This window comes from Heterodontus francisci, chromosome 12, assembly GCF_036365525.1.
Source record: "Heterodontus francisci isolate sHetFra1 chromosome 12, sHetFra1.hap1, whole genome shotgun sequence".
NCBI lineage: Eukaryota > Metazoa > Chordata > Chondrichthyes > Heterodontiformes > Heterodontidae > Heterodontus > Heterodontus francisci.
The window spans coordinates 48,709,543-48,725,979 of record NC_090382.1 but is presented as its reverse complement, the minus strand read 5'-3'; the positions used below and the strand labels follow the sequence as shown (position 1 = coordinate 48,725,979).

Here is a 16,437-nt window from a genome sequence, read left to right as displayed (position 1 = left end):
ACTATAATGACAGAGTAGATAAACTTTGGTTATATTATGAAAGGAAGTTAAAGGATAGAACAGGGAAGATTCTTCCCTTCAGGAGGGAATCTAGAACAAAGGGACATGCTCTCAGAAAAATCTTGCATTTATATAGTGCCTTTTCATAACCTCAGGGCATCCCAAAGTGCTTTACAGCCAATGAAGTATCACTATTGTAATGTAGGAATATGAACTAAGTTGGTTAAAAGTGAATGCTGGAAAATTTCTTCACACAAGGGACTGTGTATGGAATGCACTGTCCCAAAAGGCTACGGATGAATTGATTGAGGTGTTTGAGAGTGACACAGGAACTTAGAAAACAAGGGAAATGGAGAAAAGGCAAACAAGATGAAAAAGGCAGAGGTGTCATGGCTAACAAAATGGCATTACATATCAGCCATGTCAAGCAAGTCAGAAGTCATATGTAGACTGGGCCCGGTAAGGGTGGCAGGTTCCCATTAGTGAAAAATCCAACAGTTTTATGGCCATTTGTTCTGGTACCAGCCCACAAATGACCAACTTCATTGAATTCAATTTCTTAATTTGCCATGGTGTACCTCAGGATCACCAATCTGGTAACGTAACCACTAAATTATCATATCCTATCTGAATATTTGAAACTCCAGACAGCTTACTACCCTGACAAAATAGAGGTTGATGTGGTCAATCTTTGTCTAGACAGTTACTGACTTGATAGCACACCATTTATCTGTTCATTGTTCAATTTGTTCCAACTTGTCAGCTGTGATTTAGTCATTTTATTAAGGTGCAGAAGTAATGTTTCTGTAGAGCAAAATAGATCACTACTGGCATTTTTGATGACATCCACCAGAATGTTGAAAAAGATAAAGCAGATCGGAACTTAAGGGATTCCAGTGTAGATTCTGTGATAAGACAAACATCAATTCTCATAAAAACACTTGGATATGCAAAGAGCCAGGGACCAAGAGTTGGAAGGTGGGATTAGACTGGATAACTCTTACAGTTGGTGGACGCGATACGATATTTTTGTGCAATAAATCTTTCCATATTTCTATGACCTGATGTTTGAGTTTTCTGACAGCCACATATCCAGTTCAATAGTTCACCAGGTATGCTGGAAGATTTGGACTTTTTAAAAATGAGACAGGTGTGACATATCTGTCTCAGGTAAGAAGAGTTATCTTACAAAATAGATAATTATTTATCACAGTGAATATAGTAAGTTTGGTGAAAGGTTTCCGATTCAACAGAAATGGCAAAAGCTGGTATCACGAAGATATGTATGATCTTGACTGGGACTTAAAATGACCAGAAGACGTGGATTGCTTTTCTTTTTTTAGTTTTATGAGCAGAAGCAATGTAAAATGTCAACAGACTTATCATGCATGAACTGGTTTCTTACCTTTTCTGTGGAAACAATGCACAACAAAGCGGTGTGGCAAACACCAAGCTGAAATAAGAAAGATTATCAGTGATAAAAATGGACAAAATGCAACTGATTTTGCATATACATTCCCAATACATTTAAAATAGCCCAATATTTATGGAACCATCAAGGCATGATAAATTAAAAGTCCCATTAGGATTTTTTTGCCAATACTTACTCTAAACATTAGAGCCAATTTTTGAACAAATATTGTTTAATTTATTTGAAGAATGTTATAAAAAAGTCTTCGGTCTAGATTTTATCTACTATTTTCAAAATGCTTTCAATGCAGACTCAGTATGAGGTACTTCCTGCAGTTTTATGAAATGCCAGTCTAGCTGTGGTTTAGTACAGCAGAGGTAAGCCAATAGCTTTGCAATGTAGCAGAGGCTGGGGCAGCACTGCAGCAGGACAAAAAGTTTTAGGGCAGTGGCTGAGTCTGGCGAGCAGCTGGAATAGAGAGTTTATTTATCTGGGTCTCAACTAAAGTCTCTGCTAGCTACCTGGATACAGGCTTGGCCTCTCATAATATAGCAGAAACAACCTCTCACAGAGTCCATTGAATCATGTAGGAAAATTTCCATCAGTTCTTCAGCTTTATGGAGATGTCATAAACTGGCTTATTCTCAATGTGATATTTTTAAGGGCCTGGGTGCAGTTTGGCAGAAATCATAATAGAGCCAGCCACTTGGAAATACTACTTCCACAAATTCCATCCCTGGGCTAAAGGTACAACAATAACTATTTATCTAATAATAGATGCTGGCTTTTCTACAGACCATGATTTGTCCCATGCAGAAACTTCTTCAAAATAGTTTTGTATTCATTTTATGAATTGGGTTGTTTGAAACTTCTTTTCCATCCACAAACCAGGAAAGTAAACAAAATGACAGTGACAATGCTGACCTAAAATGTCCAATAAAAAAATATTTATACTGGATTTCCAAAGTACTGTGAAGGGTATGACAACTGTGTGAGGAGCGAAGGGAGAAGGAAGGGAAAGACAGAGATGAACAGAACTAATGAGTGCATGTGAGCTAGCTACAAGTGAAAGAGAAACATAAGACATACTGAAAGAGTAAACACAAAGAAAGATAGAGAAGGAAAAGAGAGTGAAGAAGCAGAGAAAGTTACATGAAGAGACAAAGAATTTTTATTTTTGTCTGAGAAATATCTTAACATTGTGGGAGCTTAACTAATTGTGGAGTTCGATATAAAAGCAAAACACTGCATGCTTTTACAGAGTAGATTCGGCATTCAAACAGTTAGTAACATGGCTGAATAAGTTTAAAAAAAAATTATGCAATCCAATCCCAAAATGCAACTCTTCCCCAAAACAAAGATTTGCTTTGTAGTGTGTAGTGAGATGTTAATTGACAAACAAAAAACACCCATTTCATCAAGCAATAAGATACTTTCTTTTTCTCCTGCATCCACATGAATGCAGTAATATGAATACTTGATGAGGAAATTCTTTCCAGGTACAAAGTACAGTCTTGAAGACTGTCTCACATGTTGGTACAGTTAGGCAGTAGTGACAGGAATCATTCATGGCAAATGTCATAAAATCTGTAAAAGCTGCTGACTTTTTCCAAAAAAAAGAGACTTTTTCTAACCCACTGATTTCTTCAATTGTCTTTCCCACTAATAGCCAAAGATTTTTTAAAAAAAGGAAAATCCCTTTTGATTGTGTACTGTTGAGACTCTGGAATATGTTAAGCATTTCCCATATCATGGCAGCCACTTCTCTCAAAAGGGCACCATTGACGAGGAGATCCATCACTGGGTCAGCTACGCCAGCTCAGCCTTCTACAAACTACAGCAATGAGTGTTTGACAACAAAGACCTCTGCAAGTCAACAAAAGTCCTAGTGTACAGAATAGTTGTTGGCACCACATGATGGCATAGTAGCCAGAGGTCCAGGCTAATGCCCTGGGGACATGAGTTCAAATCTCACCCGGCATCTGGTGGAAGTTAAATTAAATTAATTAATTTAAAAAAATCTGAAATTGAAAACTAGTCTCAGTAATGGTGCCATGAAGCCATGATTGATTGTCGCATAAACCCATCTGTTCACTAATGTCCTTTAGGGAAGGAAAATAGGCTGCCCTTACCTGGTCTGGCCTACATGTAACTCCAGACCCACAGCAATGTGGTTGACTTTTAACTGCCCTCTGAAATGGCCTAGTAAGCCATTCAGCCATTTAAGGGCAAATAGGGATGGGCAACAAATACTGGTCTTGCCAGTGACGTCCACATCCCATGAAAGAATAAAAAAAACTCCTGTAATGCAGTGAGAGTTGGACAGTGCATCAGTGACACATAAGAGCAATGCCTCCGCTGCATCCTCTGGATTCAATGGGAAGACCATCAAACAAACGCTAGTGTCCTTCTTGAAGCTCCTGCAAAACCAACTTTGATGGACTGGACACTGCATCCAGATGAATGAAAACCATCTCCCCCGCCAGGTCATGTTTCCTCAACTCTCAAATGGCCAGTGTTCCAGGGAAGGACAAAGAAAAGAAAACTCTTCAAATACACTCTGAAGCTTTCTTTGAAGTGCGGAAGCATTGACATTGATGACTGGGAGCTTGCTACCGATCGTTCATCAAGCTGCATCATGCTTTGAATCCAAATGCCTTAATGATGAGGCAGAACAGCGGCAGAGAAGGAAAGAAAAGGAAGCAATTCCAGATCCCACTACCTCATGGGACATCCATCTCCCACGTGTCCAAAGATCTGCAGGTCAAGAATTGGCCTGTTCAGTCACACGAAGATCTATGGCAGAAACTCGCAAACCTGAGTAGATGTCATCCTCAAATCGAGGGACAGCTGAAGGCACTGAAACAGCTTTGAAGGTTGTTAGTGTTAGTTATTATTTTACCAGCCCAATACAAAAGCAAATGCAGGTGTTGAAGCAATCCAGAGGGACCTTTCCCTCTGCAACACCCTAGTCCACTCCTCAATCACCACCAAAACTCCTCCTTTTCCCACGCAAGTTCAAGAGATGCAATTCCTACTCTTTTACCTCCTCCCTTCCCACCATCCAAGGGACCAAACACTCCTTCCAGATATAACAGCAATTTACTTGTACTTCTTTCAATTTAATATACTGTATTTGCTGCTCACAAAATTGTCTCCACTATGCTGGGGAGACCAAACACAGATTGGGTGACCACTTCATGGAACACCTCTGTTCAGTTCGCAAGTGTGACCCTGAGGTTCTGGTCATCTGTTATTTGAATTCTTCACTCCACTCCCACTCTGACCTACCTGTCCTCAGCCTCCTACACTGTTCCAATGAAGCTCAATGTAAACTTGAGGAACAGCACCTCATCTTTAGATTAAGCGCTTTGGAGCAATTCAAGAATTTCAGATCATAACTTCAACCCACTTTTTTTGATGGCAGCTGTTGATGATTCTGCTGTTATCATTTACACCTCATCTAGACCCATCTTTTGCTTCTTTAATTGTCCCATTACCATCTTCATTTGCCTAGGATCATCATCCCTTTTGTCATTTAATCTCTCCTGCCTTCCACCCCAACGCAGACCTTTCCTTTATCACAGAATCACAGAATTTTTATAGCCCATCGTGTCATCACCGGCTCTCTGAATGAGCAATTCACCTAGTGCCACTCTCCTGCCTTTTCCCTTTAACCCTGCACATTCTTCCTTTTCATATAACAGTCTAATTCCCTTTTGAATGCTTCAATTGAACCTGCCTCCAACACACACTCAGGCAGTGTATTCCAGATCTTAACCACTCGCTGCATGAAAAAGTTTTTTCTCATGCTGCTTTTGCTTCTTTCAACTATTAATTTAATTCTGTACCCTCTCGTTCTTGATTCTTTCACGAGTGGGAACAGTTTCTTCCTATCTACTCTGTCCAGACCCCTCATGATTTTGAATACCTCATCAAATCTCCTCTCAGCTTTCTCTTCTCCAAGGAAAACAGTCCCAACTTCTCCAATCTATATTCATAACTGAAGTTCCTAATCCCTGGAACCATTCTCATGAATCTTTTCTGCACCCTCTCTAACACTTTCACATCTTTCCGAAAGTGCAATGCCCAGAACTGGACACAATACTCCAGCTGAGGCTGAACTAGTGTCTTATACAAGTTCAACATAACTTCCTTGCTCTTGTACTCTATGTCCCTATTAATAAAGCCCAGGATACTGTAGGCTTTATTTACCAGTCTCTCAACCTGTCCTGCCACCTTCAATGACTTATGCACATATACACCTAGGTCCCACTGCTCCTGCACCCCCTTTAGAATTGTACCCTTTATTCTATATTGTCTCTGCATCTTCTTCCTACCAAAATGTATCACTTCATATTTCTTCACATTGAACTTCATCTGCTGCCTGTCTACCCATTCCACCAACTTGTCTATATCCTTTTGCAGTTCTACACTACCTTCCTCACAGTTCACAATGCTTCCAAGTTTCATATCATCTGCAAACTTTGAAATTGTGCCCTGTACACCAAGGTCTCGGTCATTAATGTATATTAGGAAAAGCAAGGGTCCCAACACTGACCCCTGGGGAACTCCAGTACAAACCTTTCTCCAGCCCGAAAAACATTCATTAACCACTACTCTTTGTTTTCTGTCACTCAGCCAATTCCGTATCCATGTTGCTACTGTCCTGTTTGTTCCATGAACTATAATTTTCCTCAAGTCTGTTGTGTGGCACTTTATCAAATTGTTAAAATCTAGCTATTATAAACTAACAATTGACTTATTATAAACTAACATCCAGCTTTATTAGAACCCTTCTTTGTAGTATAATTAAGTGGGAAAACTTAGGAAATAGGGCATAGTATAGACCTGATGTCAAAGTAGAGGGATTCTGGGAGATTGTCAAGCTTTAAAATGGTTACTTGAAGTAAAATGGTGAGACCTTGAGAGCAGACAGTGAAAACAGCTTCTGTGTAGATTCGTCTCGTAATGAGCTAAGGAACCTCGAAATGTAAAAGCATTGAGATATAGTAGTCAACACAAAGAGGTATTACTTATGTAAATCCGAAAGGCAAAATAAAGATTTTTGAAGACATAACAGAGAGAGTTGTATACATAGACTTTCAAAAGGCATTTTGTAAGATTTGAAAAGATAAGGGTGGTTTATACACCCCCCCCTTCTAAGGTGGGGGGTATAAACCACCCCTATCTTATCAAATCTTACAAAACGCCTTTTGAAAGTCTATGTATACAACTCTCTCTGTTACTTCTTCAAAAATCTCCAGCAAATTAGTTGAACAGGATTTTCCCTGAAGAAGTCCATGCTGGCTTTCTTTAATTAACCCACTTTTGTCCATTTGACAATTAATTTTGTCCCGATTTAATCTTTCTAGAAATTTCCCCACCACTGAAGTTAAGTGACTGGCCTGTAGTTGCTGGGCTTATCTTTACACCTTTTTTTGAACAAGGGTGTAATGTTTGCCATTCTCCAGTCCTCTGGCACCACCCCCGAGTCCAAGGAAGACTGAAAAATTATGGCCAGTGCCTCCACAATTTCCACTCTCATTCCCTCAGTATCCTTGGATGCATCTCATCCGGTCCTAGTGCTTTATCCACTTTAAGTACAGACAGCCTATCCAACACCCTTTAAAATTTTTTTTAAACCCTTCTAATGTCTGAATTACCTCCTCTTTCACCATTGCCTGAGTTGCATCTTCTTCCTTGGCAAAGACCACCAAACTATTCATTTAATACCTCAGCTATGCCCTCTGCCTCCATGCACAAATCCCCTTGTTGTTCCCTAATCGGCCCCAATCCTCCTTTTACCACTCTTTTACTATTTATATATCCATAGAATAACCACCTACCACCTCCCCTCCACCCCCCCACCATTTTCCTGCTTCTGTACCTGCTTAAAACCGGTTACATTTCTAGCTTTTTTCAGTTCTGACAAAAGGTCATCGACCTAAAATGTTAATTCTGTCTCCACAGATGCTGCCTGGCCTGCTGAGTAGTACCAGCATTTTCTGTTCTATTTTGAATAGCTAATAGTGATGCTTCTCCCACCCCATATTCATCCCCTTCTCAACTAAAAATCATGACACGTTAGCATATATTCCAAGGACAGCGACAACTCGCTGGTTTAAGTCTAAACAGTGAGAACCTCTAGGCTTCAGCCTTCATTTCCATCAAGGGTTACTGGCCAAGAACAAGGAGAGAAAAATTCTCCAAATTTTCCCCTTGCCAGGCAATGCTGAGTTCACTTATGCTGTCTCCACTCTCACTCTATCTGACTTCCACAAAATATGTATCAAAGTGGTTGCACTTTTTAAAAATGTTTAAATTTGTAATCTTGTAAAATGAATCACGTCAAATAAATCTGATTTAATTCTATATTCTAATGCCTTTTCACTGAAGAAGCCTGCTTTATACAGATTTGGGGTTGTTACAGACAGGTAGAAAGGGATGTGGTTGGTTCCCAATGTTCACCTCCCCAAATAATCACAATCGTGTTTTGTTAAACTGCTGTGTTAGCCCAAGTGTCTTTTACAGACAATTGACAGGTTTCTTCATAGGTTTAAAAAAAGATAACTATTTTTACACAATTCCCAAAACGGTCACAACCTCACTCATGCATATATTCACTCGCACATGCATACACAAGAACAAACGGAGAGAAAAAGGGTAAGTATTTTAAAGCTCAAGGTGAGGTAGGTAAACCTATTGAATTTTCTCAGGAGGACAGTCTCTTCTAAAGGTGCAGGCCCAGGTATTTGTAGTCTTGAACTTGGTGAGGTGTTGTAGATTTTCTGGTGGTTAAAACTTCAGACTGGAGTTGGTGGTCACTTTAAGTTCTCTGGAGCAGCAAGTTGAAGTGTAGATTTAGCAGCAGGGCTTCTTCTTTGCTTGGCTGGATTTCTTTCACAGTCCCTGGCTGGACTGCTTTCTGAAGGTGTTGGCCTGATTGCCTCCTCTCTCTCTCTCCAGAGGGTTACCTTTTTAAGGTAAAAATTCATCACAGGAAAGTTTCTGTTGCAAGACACATGATTCGCTCACCTGGTGTGACCACAAATGGACCAGTATGTGGAGACCATGGCTATCGACTGTTATTTGAATGGGGACCCTCCTGTTAACATGGTGCTATTTCACGCCTATTCAGTTTTGGTTTGTGCTGCAAGTCCAATGGTCTCCAGAATCCTGTGTTAGTTTATTCATGTTGATAAGAGTCATTCATGCAATAATGCTCTTTTCAATTTCAAAGGGGTTCTTCCCAGAGCTATTTCAGACAAAGTTAATGAGTTCCATTCCTGTATACAAGTTTGTTGATTTCCAGTGCAGGAGGGGTCACGTGACCACTACTCCATTTTGATGGCGGTACAAGTGGCCACGTTCTTGTGGTTTTGTTTAACATTTGATTAAAAAAAAAATCATAACTCTTCAATTTCATTGTTTATTTCAGCATGGTTCCTTCCGTGTATGACACGGTACAGTGATTGGAAGCCATGTCCACAACTATCTGCCATTTTTGCCTGCGCTACACAGTGTGCTGGGCTTCGCTGAAGCCGAAACAGAGAGGGATCCTCCCGCCTTCAAACGAAATCCTTGCCATGGGGATTGCGGTATGTAGATGCATAGTTTGATTCGATGCCAATGGTGAGCACTGTCATTGTGCCACTGATTGTGAAACTCAGCCCATTATTTTTATGCAGCGAGTTGCTGTGATCTAGCATGCACTACCTGAAAGGCTGGCGGAAGCAGATTCAATAGTGACTTTCAAAAAGGGAATTGGTTAAATACTTGAAGGGAAAAAACAAGGGAGTGGGGCTAATTGGATAGCTCTACCAAAGCCGAATGGCCTCCTTCTGTGCTGGATCATTCTATGATTCCATAACATAAACTCATGATGCTATTCATGAGAAATGATTTTAATGCTGAACTTTTTGTTCAGAGTCTTTTACCTTTTAGATGAGTGATAAATCTATAAAAAATCTATAAAGAACTTCTATTAACTGGAACGGTTAGAATAGGACTGCCTCCAAGTTGCAACTACTACAGCTAATAATATGACAGGAGGGAGATTTCAAAACACTTCTACTTACCAGACTCCCACCAAGCCCACTTGAATAGGTGCACTCATCCATGGGAATCGCTATAATAACGCAAATATCAATAACTTCAATCTTTTAAATTTAGATAGAAGTATCAGTGTTGCTACAGTATTTCACTAGTCCCAACAAAACATCGATAAACTAGTTAAATTTTGTATTGGAGACACAGGCTCAAATGAAGGAAGCATTAAAGTCATTAATGACGTTTGTAAGCTTTGGTAAGAACTGATCAGTTAAAACATAATTGTAAATCTACATGTTGCAGTCAACCTGAGCAGCTTGTTTCTGAATGTTTAATCAATCCTTGAGCACTCATCATGATCATGCTGCCCCCATAAACAGGTTATTAATGCTCCTTTTGCCTTAGTTTAGTAACAGGCATTTATGTGCTTCAAGCCCAAAAGTTTTGAAGTACTTTGGCCTAATTTTAACTTATTTATTTAGAGATACAGCACTGAAACAGGCCCTTCGGCCCACCGAGTCTGTGCTGACCAACAACCACCCATTTATACTAATCCTTCATTAATCCCATATTCCCTTCCACATACCCACCATTCTCCTACCATCCACCTACACTAGGGGCAGTTTACAATGGCCAATTTACCTATTAACCTGCAAGTCTTTGGCTGTGGGAGGAAACCGGAGCACCTGGCGGAAACCCACGCGGTCACAGGGAGAACTTGCAAACTCCGCACAGGCAGTACCCAGAACTGAACCCGGGTCACTGGAGCTGTGAGGCTGCGGTGCTAACCACTGCACCACTGTACTGCCCTTTGTGTAAGGGAATGGGTTTTGAGTGAGTTAAAATCTTGCCCTTTTTGTCCCAATAATTTATTTGCCCCCAAATTGCTTTACCTAACTTGTCCATAGTGTGTTGAACATAAATTATGAAGTAAAACCACAATGAAAAGGCATTCAAGTATTTGTTTTTCCTCTAGTTCATTATAACCTTTTTATACATTTAAAGAATAAAAGGTCAGTAGTGTATTGAGTGAGTAGCTTCATTTATTTAAACACAGGAAGCAAAATGAATATTGCTGGACATTAGAACCATCATTAGAATGGCTCCACAAACAGAAAGATTAAAAATTCAAAAGATAAATATGAAAAACTTACCTTTAAAAAGGCTTTCCTTTCCAAGGTATTCATTATAAATGGAGGGATAGCTAAAAGAAAGCTCATTTAATAAGTTAACAACATAATCACAATTAAAATATAACAAAAAGAAAGCTTTAGGTGTCTTTGGTAAAAATAGGAGGCAAGCATGTTTCTAATGTTTTAGATTTTAGCCCAGAGCAATGACTATAATCAGAAAAGGTATATAGGGTTGGCATTTACAACAAAGTGTTTTGAATTCCATCAAAAAAAAAGTAATTGAATTTTGTAGCATTCTAAAACCTTTGGGTAAAAAGTTGATGAAACCTGTAATAATGTGGTTAAGGTAACATTACTCGTTTTCAAGTTTTCACTTGTCAGTCATGGAGATATTGCCAACATTAATTCCAGAAACTCACAGGACATGTAGGGATCACAACATCGCAAGACTTTGCTAGAATGGGGATTTTATTGATACTGTACTACAACATTGTTAGGGGGAAACTACGTTAACATTTCACATTGAGCAACTGCAATGTAGAAAGTGTGTACTTAAGCCATTTGTTTCCTCCCTGCTCACACCCACTTTCCTCAACAGTTCTTGTAATCATGAACAGGTGGGATAAGTTTCCTCATCAAGATGAATCAGTAATTGATATATTTTAAACTGAGCCTAATTTATATCTAATTTCTTATTCGCTAAGCTGTCTAACTGCTCTCCCTGCAGATTCAGTGTTAAATATGCTGTAATTAGGAAAATAAACTTGTCAGAATAGGATTAAAACTCAGCAAAGAAACACCTGGCTGGTATTGGGAAGGATGTTCTCATTTGCATTTTCATTTGCTATTTCTAAAAAGCACAGGTCTACATTTCCATATATAATCCAACAACTTCCTCCACTCCTCTGGGTTCCTAATACCCCTACTGTCTTGCTTTAGACGGCTGAGTTGTGAATGTCTCAATGGCCCTTGCCAATGTTAGTCCATGTTGTTTGAATATCAGTATGGTTTTTATAGTCAAGGAGAGACACCACTGCCAGAGATTTGCTATCTCATTCAAGATCATATCTTTCTGCTACTAGTTTTCCACCCAAAATCAGGCCAAGAAGTGGTAGGATCCACCCACAGAAGCTAATCGAGTTTCAACAACAGGCAAAGCTGGGCCTCCTGAATTCCACTATTAGGGCTACTAGCAAATGCTAAATTTGCCAATGAATGCTAAATCTAGCAGCAACCTAACATGCATCTTAATTCTGTATTCATAAACAAGACAGAAAAATAACTATGGTAAAAATCTGCTTAAAACAAAATAGAATTGAATTAGTTTGTAAACCATAACTAGCATGCAAATGTATCAATATGATAAATCATGACCATTACCTACAATAAATTTGGAATAGGAATGTGTTTCCAACAACAAACAGTAACAGTATCAGAAAGTTATACATCAGAAAAATATGAACACCAAAACTGCATTTGGCGTCCACCTGACAACAAAACATTGTATGAATAATAAAAACAGAAGACAACAATTTGCTTAACTAGAGTGACTCAGGGGGCTGAATTTTATGAGCCCTCTGGCGTTGGGGGTTGTGACGGGGGAGGCTGGGAAAATTCTTCTGGGAGAGGCCCATCATGACACCCGACGCCAGGAAGGCCTTGCGCATTTTACCAGTGGCAGTGAGGCTCAAGTGTGGCCCCCCCCCCCCAATCCCTGAGAGGCGGAGCCTTCATCTAAATATGCTAATCATATTAAAAGTTATGAATAAACACTTAACTGTTTAACACTTAAATGGCCTGTGGGACGGCCGTCCCACAACTATATTCCCTCCCGTGCCTTCGGATCTGAGGCGTGACACTGGTGGGGAGTGACGGAGGAGTGAAATATGCAGGGCAGGAGTGGGGGGAGAACAGGGAAAACTGCTCGGATTGGTTGTAGGGATGGTGGGAAGGGGTTGAAGGCCAAAGGTGCTGAAGGTGGGAAGTGAAAGTTTAGCATATTAAAAAGTGTTTTTCTGGGGGGATAGTCATTTTATTTATGGTGAACTCAGTGGGGGGTGTGTGTGAAAGGGGATTCAAAGTTTAAATAAAATTTTATTCACAATTTCGTCCAGCAGGACCTTAAAAGATTTAAATTAAACTGTAGGGCTTGAAGCCCTTTAAAAATGGTGGTGGCGCTGGACGCCATTGTTGGGGATGGAGCGGCCGCCCTCTCCATTTAAATAAGCCCCTGCGCGAAATATCGCGAGGGCTCAGTGGCACACAAGTGGTGCATGCGCCGCGCCTTGTTTGCGGTGAGCTTATAAAATTTAGCCCAGGAAGTCAGTCTATTAAAACTGTTTACTTTTAGTACTACTGACCCATGCCAGGAGCAGCCATGAGAATTCTAGAGATGACTACTTGTACAATGGCCTGTTGAGCAGCTTTTGTTGATTCTCCTAGTCGGTTGCCATTCTCATCTGTAACTGGTATTCCATGTTTCAATTCTCTGTGGAATGAAAGTGGACTGTGAAGATTTCTGGAATATTTAAATTTAGTATTATAAACTTCAAAATGGCACTTGTCTCCATGCCGAAAGGCTTTTTTTTTTTTGGATAGGCAGGAAGAAAAGCCAGGTTACAATTTATATTTTTGCATCCCATGTTCACAAACAGTGAGAAAGTTTAGATGATTACATTTTCTGTGCTGTTTTAAACCAGTACCTATCTCTTTATTTACTGGAAAAAGGGAGCTTACTTATAGTAAGTTAAACTTCTGTAACTTTTCAAAAATATTTATTTTCTGAAAATGCACTGCTCATCACTGTAGTCCTGTCCCCTTTTCAGATATACAGGTTCAGATTAGTCCAGGCATCTGTTGGTTTGTGGACCCATGTTAAATAAGCTGATAAAGAGAGTTTTTCAGAAGCTTAAGTCATGCTGTACTGAGAAACATATTGTTCAGTTTGTTAAGTAAATGAAACTCCATTATATAGGGTGAATATAAACCACAGTCCTTTTGAATGACTAATAATGGGAGACTTAAAAAAGGCAAATGTCGTTTCAAAAATATTCCCAGTCAAGCTTGGTCCTCAACAGAACCCAGGAGTGTCTCACTCTCAGAAAGCAGATCTATTCTCATGATGATGGGCTGGCTATTTCTCACAAAACATATATGCTGATCTTACTGGGTTTTTGTAGCATTCTTATTCCTTTACAACAACTGAGAGTTGTGTGTGTTATTTTTAATGTTATTTTCTCCAATTTTTGCTTTTCCTTAAGTTTCTCCAGGCATGCTACTAGCTGAAAGCGTAAGGTAACTGCTCCCAGTGCTCTGCAAAATTCTACTCTCTAATAAGGAGGTATGCAGGAATGGTCCACAATGACTAACTGTTCATTTTGGAGAAATGCCCGACCTCTGCTTGACACCTCCCAGTGCAGCAAAGCGGAGATTGGATAACCTACTAAATGGTGCATTATGCTGTGCCACCCCTAGAATTATTTCATTTTGAAATTTGTGCTTTACTGCTATTGAGACATTAAATGGAGAACTTACCTCTGTCTCATTAAAGGGATATTTATACAATTGGCAGCAGCTACTGCAGCAAATGGAACAAAACGTCCTATTAGAGGTGTCACACGCTGTATAAGAAGAAAAGGATTAATTATTTCCTTTATAAGAATAGCTAAGAGAGTCAGTTCAAATCTTCATTATTACATCTATGCAAATGTCTAAACATTATTAAATTTTTGTCTCCTGAATGTTTTCCCTTATCCATATATTACTAATGGATTGTTACTAATAATGCTCACTATATTGCCTCTTATCAAATGGGGAAGACTAAGTACTAAAAAGTTCAAATCCAGGATCCTAAGAAATGCAGATGGAATCTGTCTACATGTTTTGTTATATTCTCTCAAAGTGTATTGATGCAAGAGTCGCTAATTTAATTTTGTTTATTTAATCTAGATATTTCTTGGAACTAAATATTACATGGTGTGTGAATTATACTGGTATTTTAGAAGGTTATCTTAAATTGTGAACCCACACAAGGCTTTTGTCATGCTTCATTAATTGCAGTAAATCCAGATTAGAAAACATACACAAATTAAGGAAAAGCAGAGGTAAAGAAAAAATCAAGCTCCTGAAGGAATTGAATAATATTCATACAAAAACAAAAACATTCTTGCATTGAAGTTCCTATCTGTGTTTAGTGGGTAAATGTGTTGTGACGCGTGAAATACAGAGCACGGAAGCCTTAGGTTAGTCTCAGCTAGAGAGAACACTGGGTTGTAACAACTGGTTTCAATATCCCTACACTGGGAAAGAGTATTATCCAGTGTTCTTTTCTTGATCACTTATATATGTCCTCCGCTAAAGTCCACATGTATACCACCAGGTAAACACAGGATCAAATTAGCTCTGAACTGTCTGCTGATATGCTTTCTGAATCTTGAACCAGTGGGTCTTTTACAATTTATCCCTTCAGATCCTTCTATAATCTTGAATTTAGATCTCCCATTCACTTCCTCTGCTCCTTCACTACAGCACTAGTTTCTCCATAATTATGTCTGCTCATTCCTGGTATCATCCTCATGAAATAAACAATACACCTTTTCCAAAATTCCAATAACCAATAATGGATAAGACATGCATGTATCAAAAGTTAATGATACCTTAGTTAGTGAATTAAGGCCAAGAGCTGTTGCTACTGCACCTGTTGTAGCTGAGACATAGGCTGTACCAAGCTGGCTGCAATTTAAACAGGAAATATAAAAAAAACTTAAATGTAATGATATTCTTGAGACTTCGAGAACAAAACCTAAACACTGTGTTAACTATGATCAAAAACACCATGGTGTTACAATACTAATGGTCAATAAATACTCTATATTTCAGTATGAGAAGTTAATGCATACATATAAATAAGTGAAAGCCCAATTTTGTTTACATTATTTTTACTTTGATCTTGACCAACATAAGCCATAATTTGGTTGTCAGCATATGAATACAGTCCAAAATTGAAATTTATGACAATGCCTTACATCAATATGAATAGAAGCACAACCTACCCTACAGTTATTGGAGCATCTCCACTTCTGTTAGAGTAATTCACAATAGCGTTGAAGGACTGATTAATCCACTGCCAGAACACCACTGCTGGAGTAGTTCTAAAATCAAATCAGTAGGAAACATTTTATAATGGCACACAGTAAATGTAAGTAGCACTGCTTTGGAATATTTTTAATAGGGACATCGTTCAACATCCACATTGAATCACAATTGTCTCTATACATATATTTTTTTAAAATGCATTACAATAAATGGAAATACTAGTATAAGCTTTTTTTTTAAATTGCGAAAGCAAAGTGAACAGTCTGGGACATCACCACGGTTGAAGATGAGATATATCAGGAATTAGTGATTAGATGGTTTCAAGTCTGAAGATTGTAACAGGAAAGGTTGTGGATTGGTGGGGTGGGTGGATGCAGGAAACGAGTTCTATAATATTAAGATCCCTGGGAAAGAATGAGTTACAGTGGGAGATGGAAGCGAGTGCAAGATAGTGCAATTCTAACTTTTCTTCTCTTGTTCCTTCTAAGCAAAAGAAGCACTGACCAATGTAGTATAATGTATATAATACATCTCTACATGGTGAGAGAGTCAGTTCTTACATAAAGTCAACAATCTGCGCCTTGGTTTGTCGGAATATAGCGGAGTCAGCTTATTTTGAAAATTTTCAAATTTCAGGAAGCTAATAATCCATGACAAACTATCGACATTTTGGTCACATTACTATTGTTAGATATCATTAAAGTCTTAGAAAAAATTCAATTCTATATCCTGCAAAACATTTTATCA

At 38.9% G+C, this 16,437-nt stretch overlaps 1 protein-coding gene across 1 annotated transcript in view; it reads right to left on the bottom strand.

The window, feature by feature from the left end:
- Positions 1–16,437, bottom strand: part of LOC137375848 (sideroflexin-1) — a 69,281-nt gene that overhangs the window by 2,067 nt on the left and 50,777 nt on the right. Inside the window, exons 4-10 of the mRNA XM_068043394.1 lie at positions 15,648–15,746; positions 15,252–15,327; positions 14,131–14,216; positions 12,957–13,084; positions 10,618–10,667; positions 9,493–9,542; positions 1,406–1,453 (exon numbers count right to left, since the gene is read on the bottom strand). Of these exons, the coding sequence (XP_067899495.1) occupies positions 1,406–1,453; positions 9,493–9,542; positions 10,618–10,667; positions 12,957–13,084; positions 14,131–14,216; positions 15,252–15,327; positions 15,648–15,746 (537 nt within the window). The remainder of the gene's footprint in view (positions 1–1,405; positions 1,454–9,492; positions 9,543–10,617; positions 10,668–12,956; positions 13,085–14,130; positions 14,217–15,251; positions 15,328–15,647; positions 15,747–16,437) is intronic.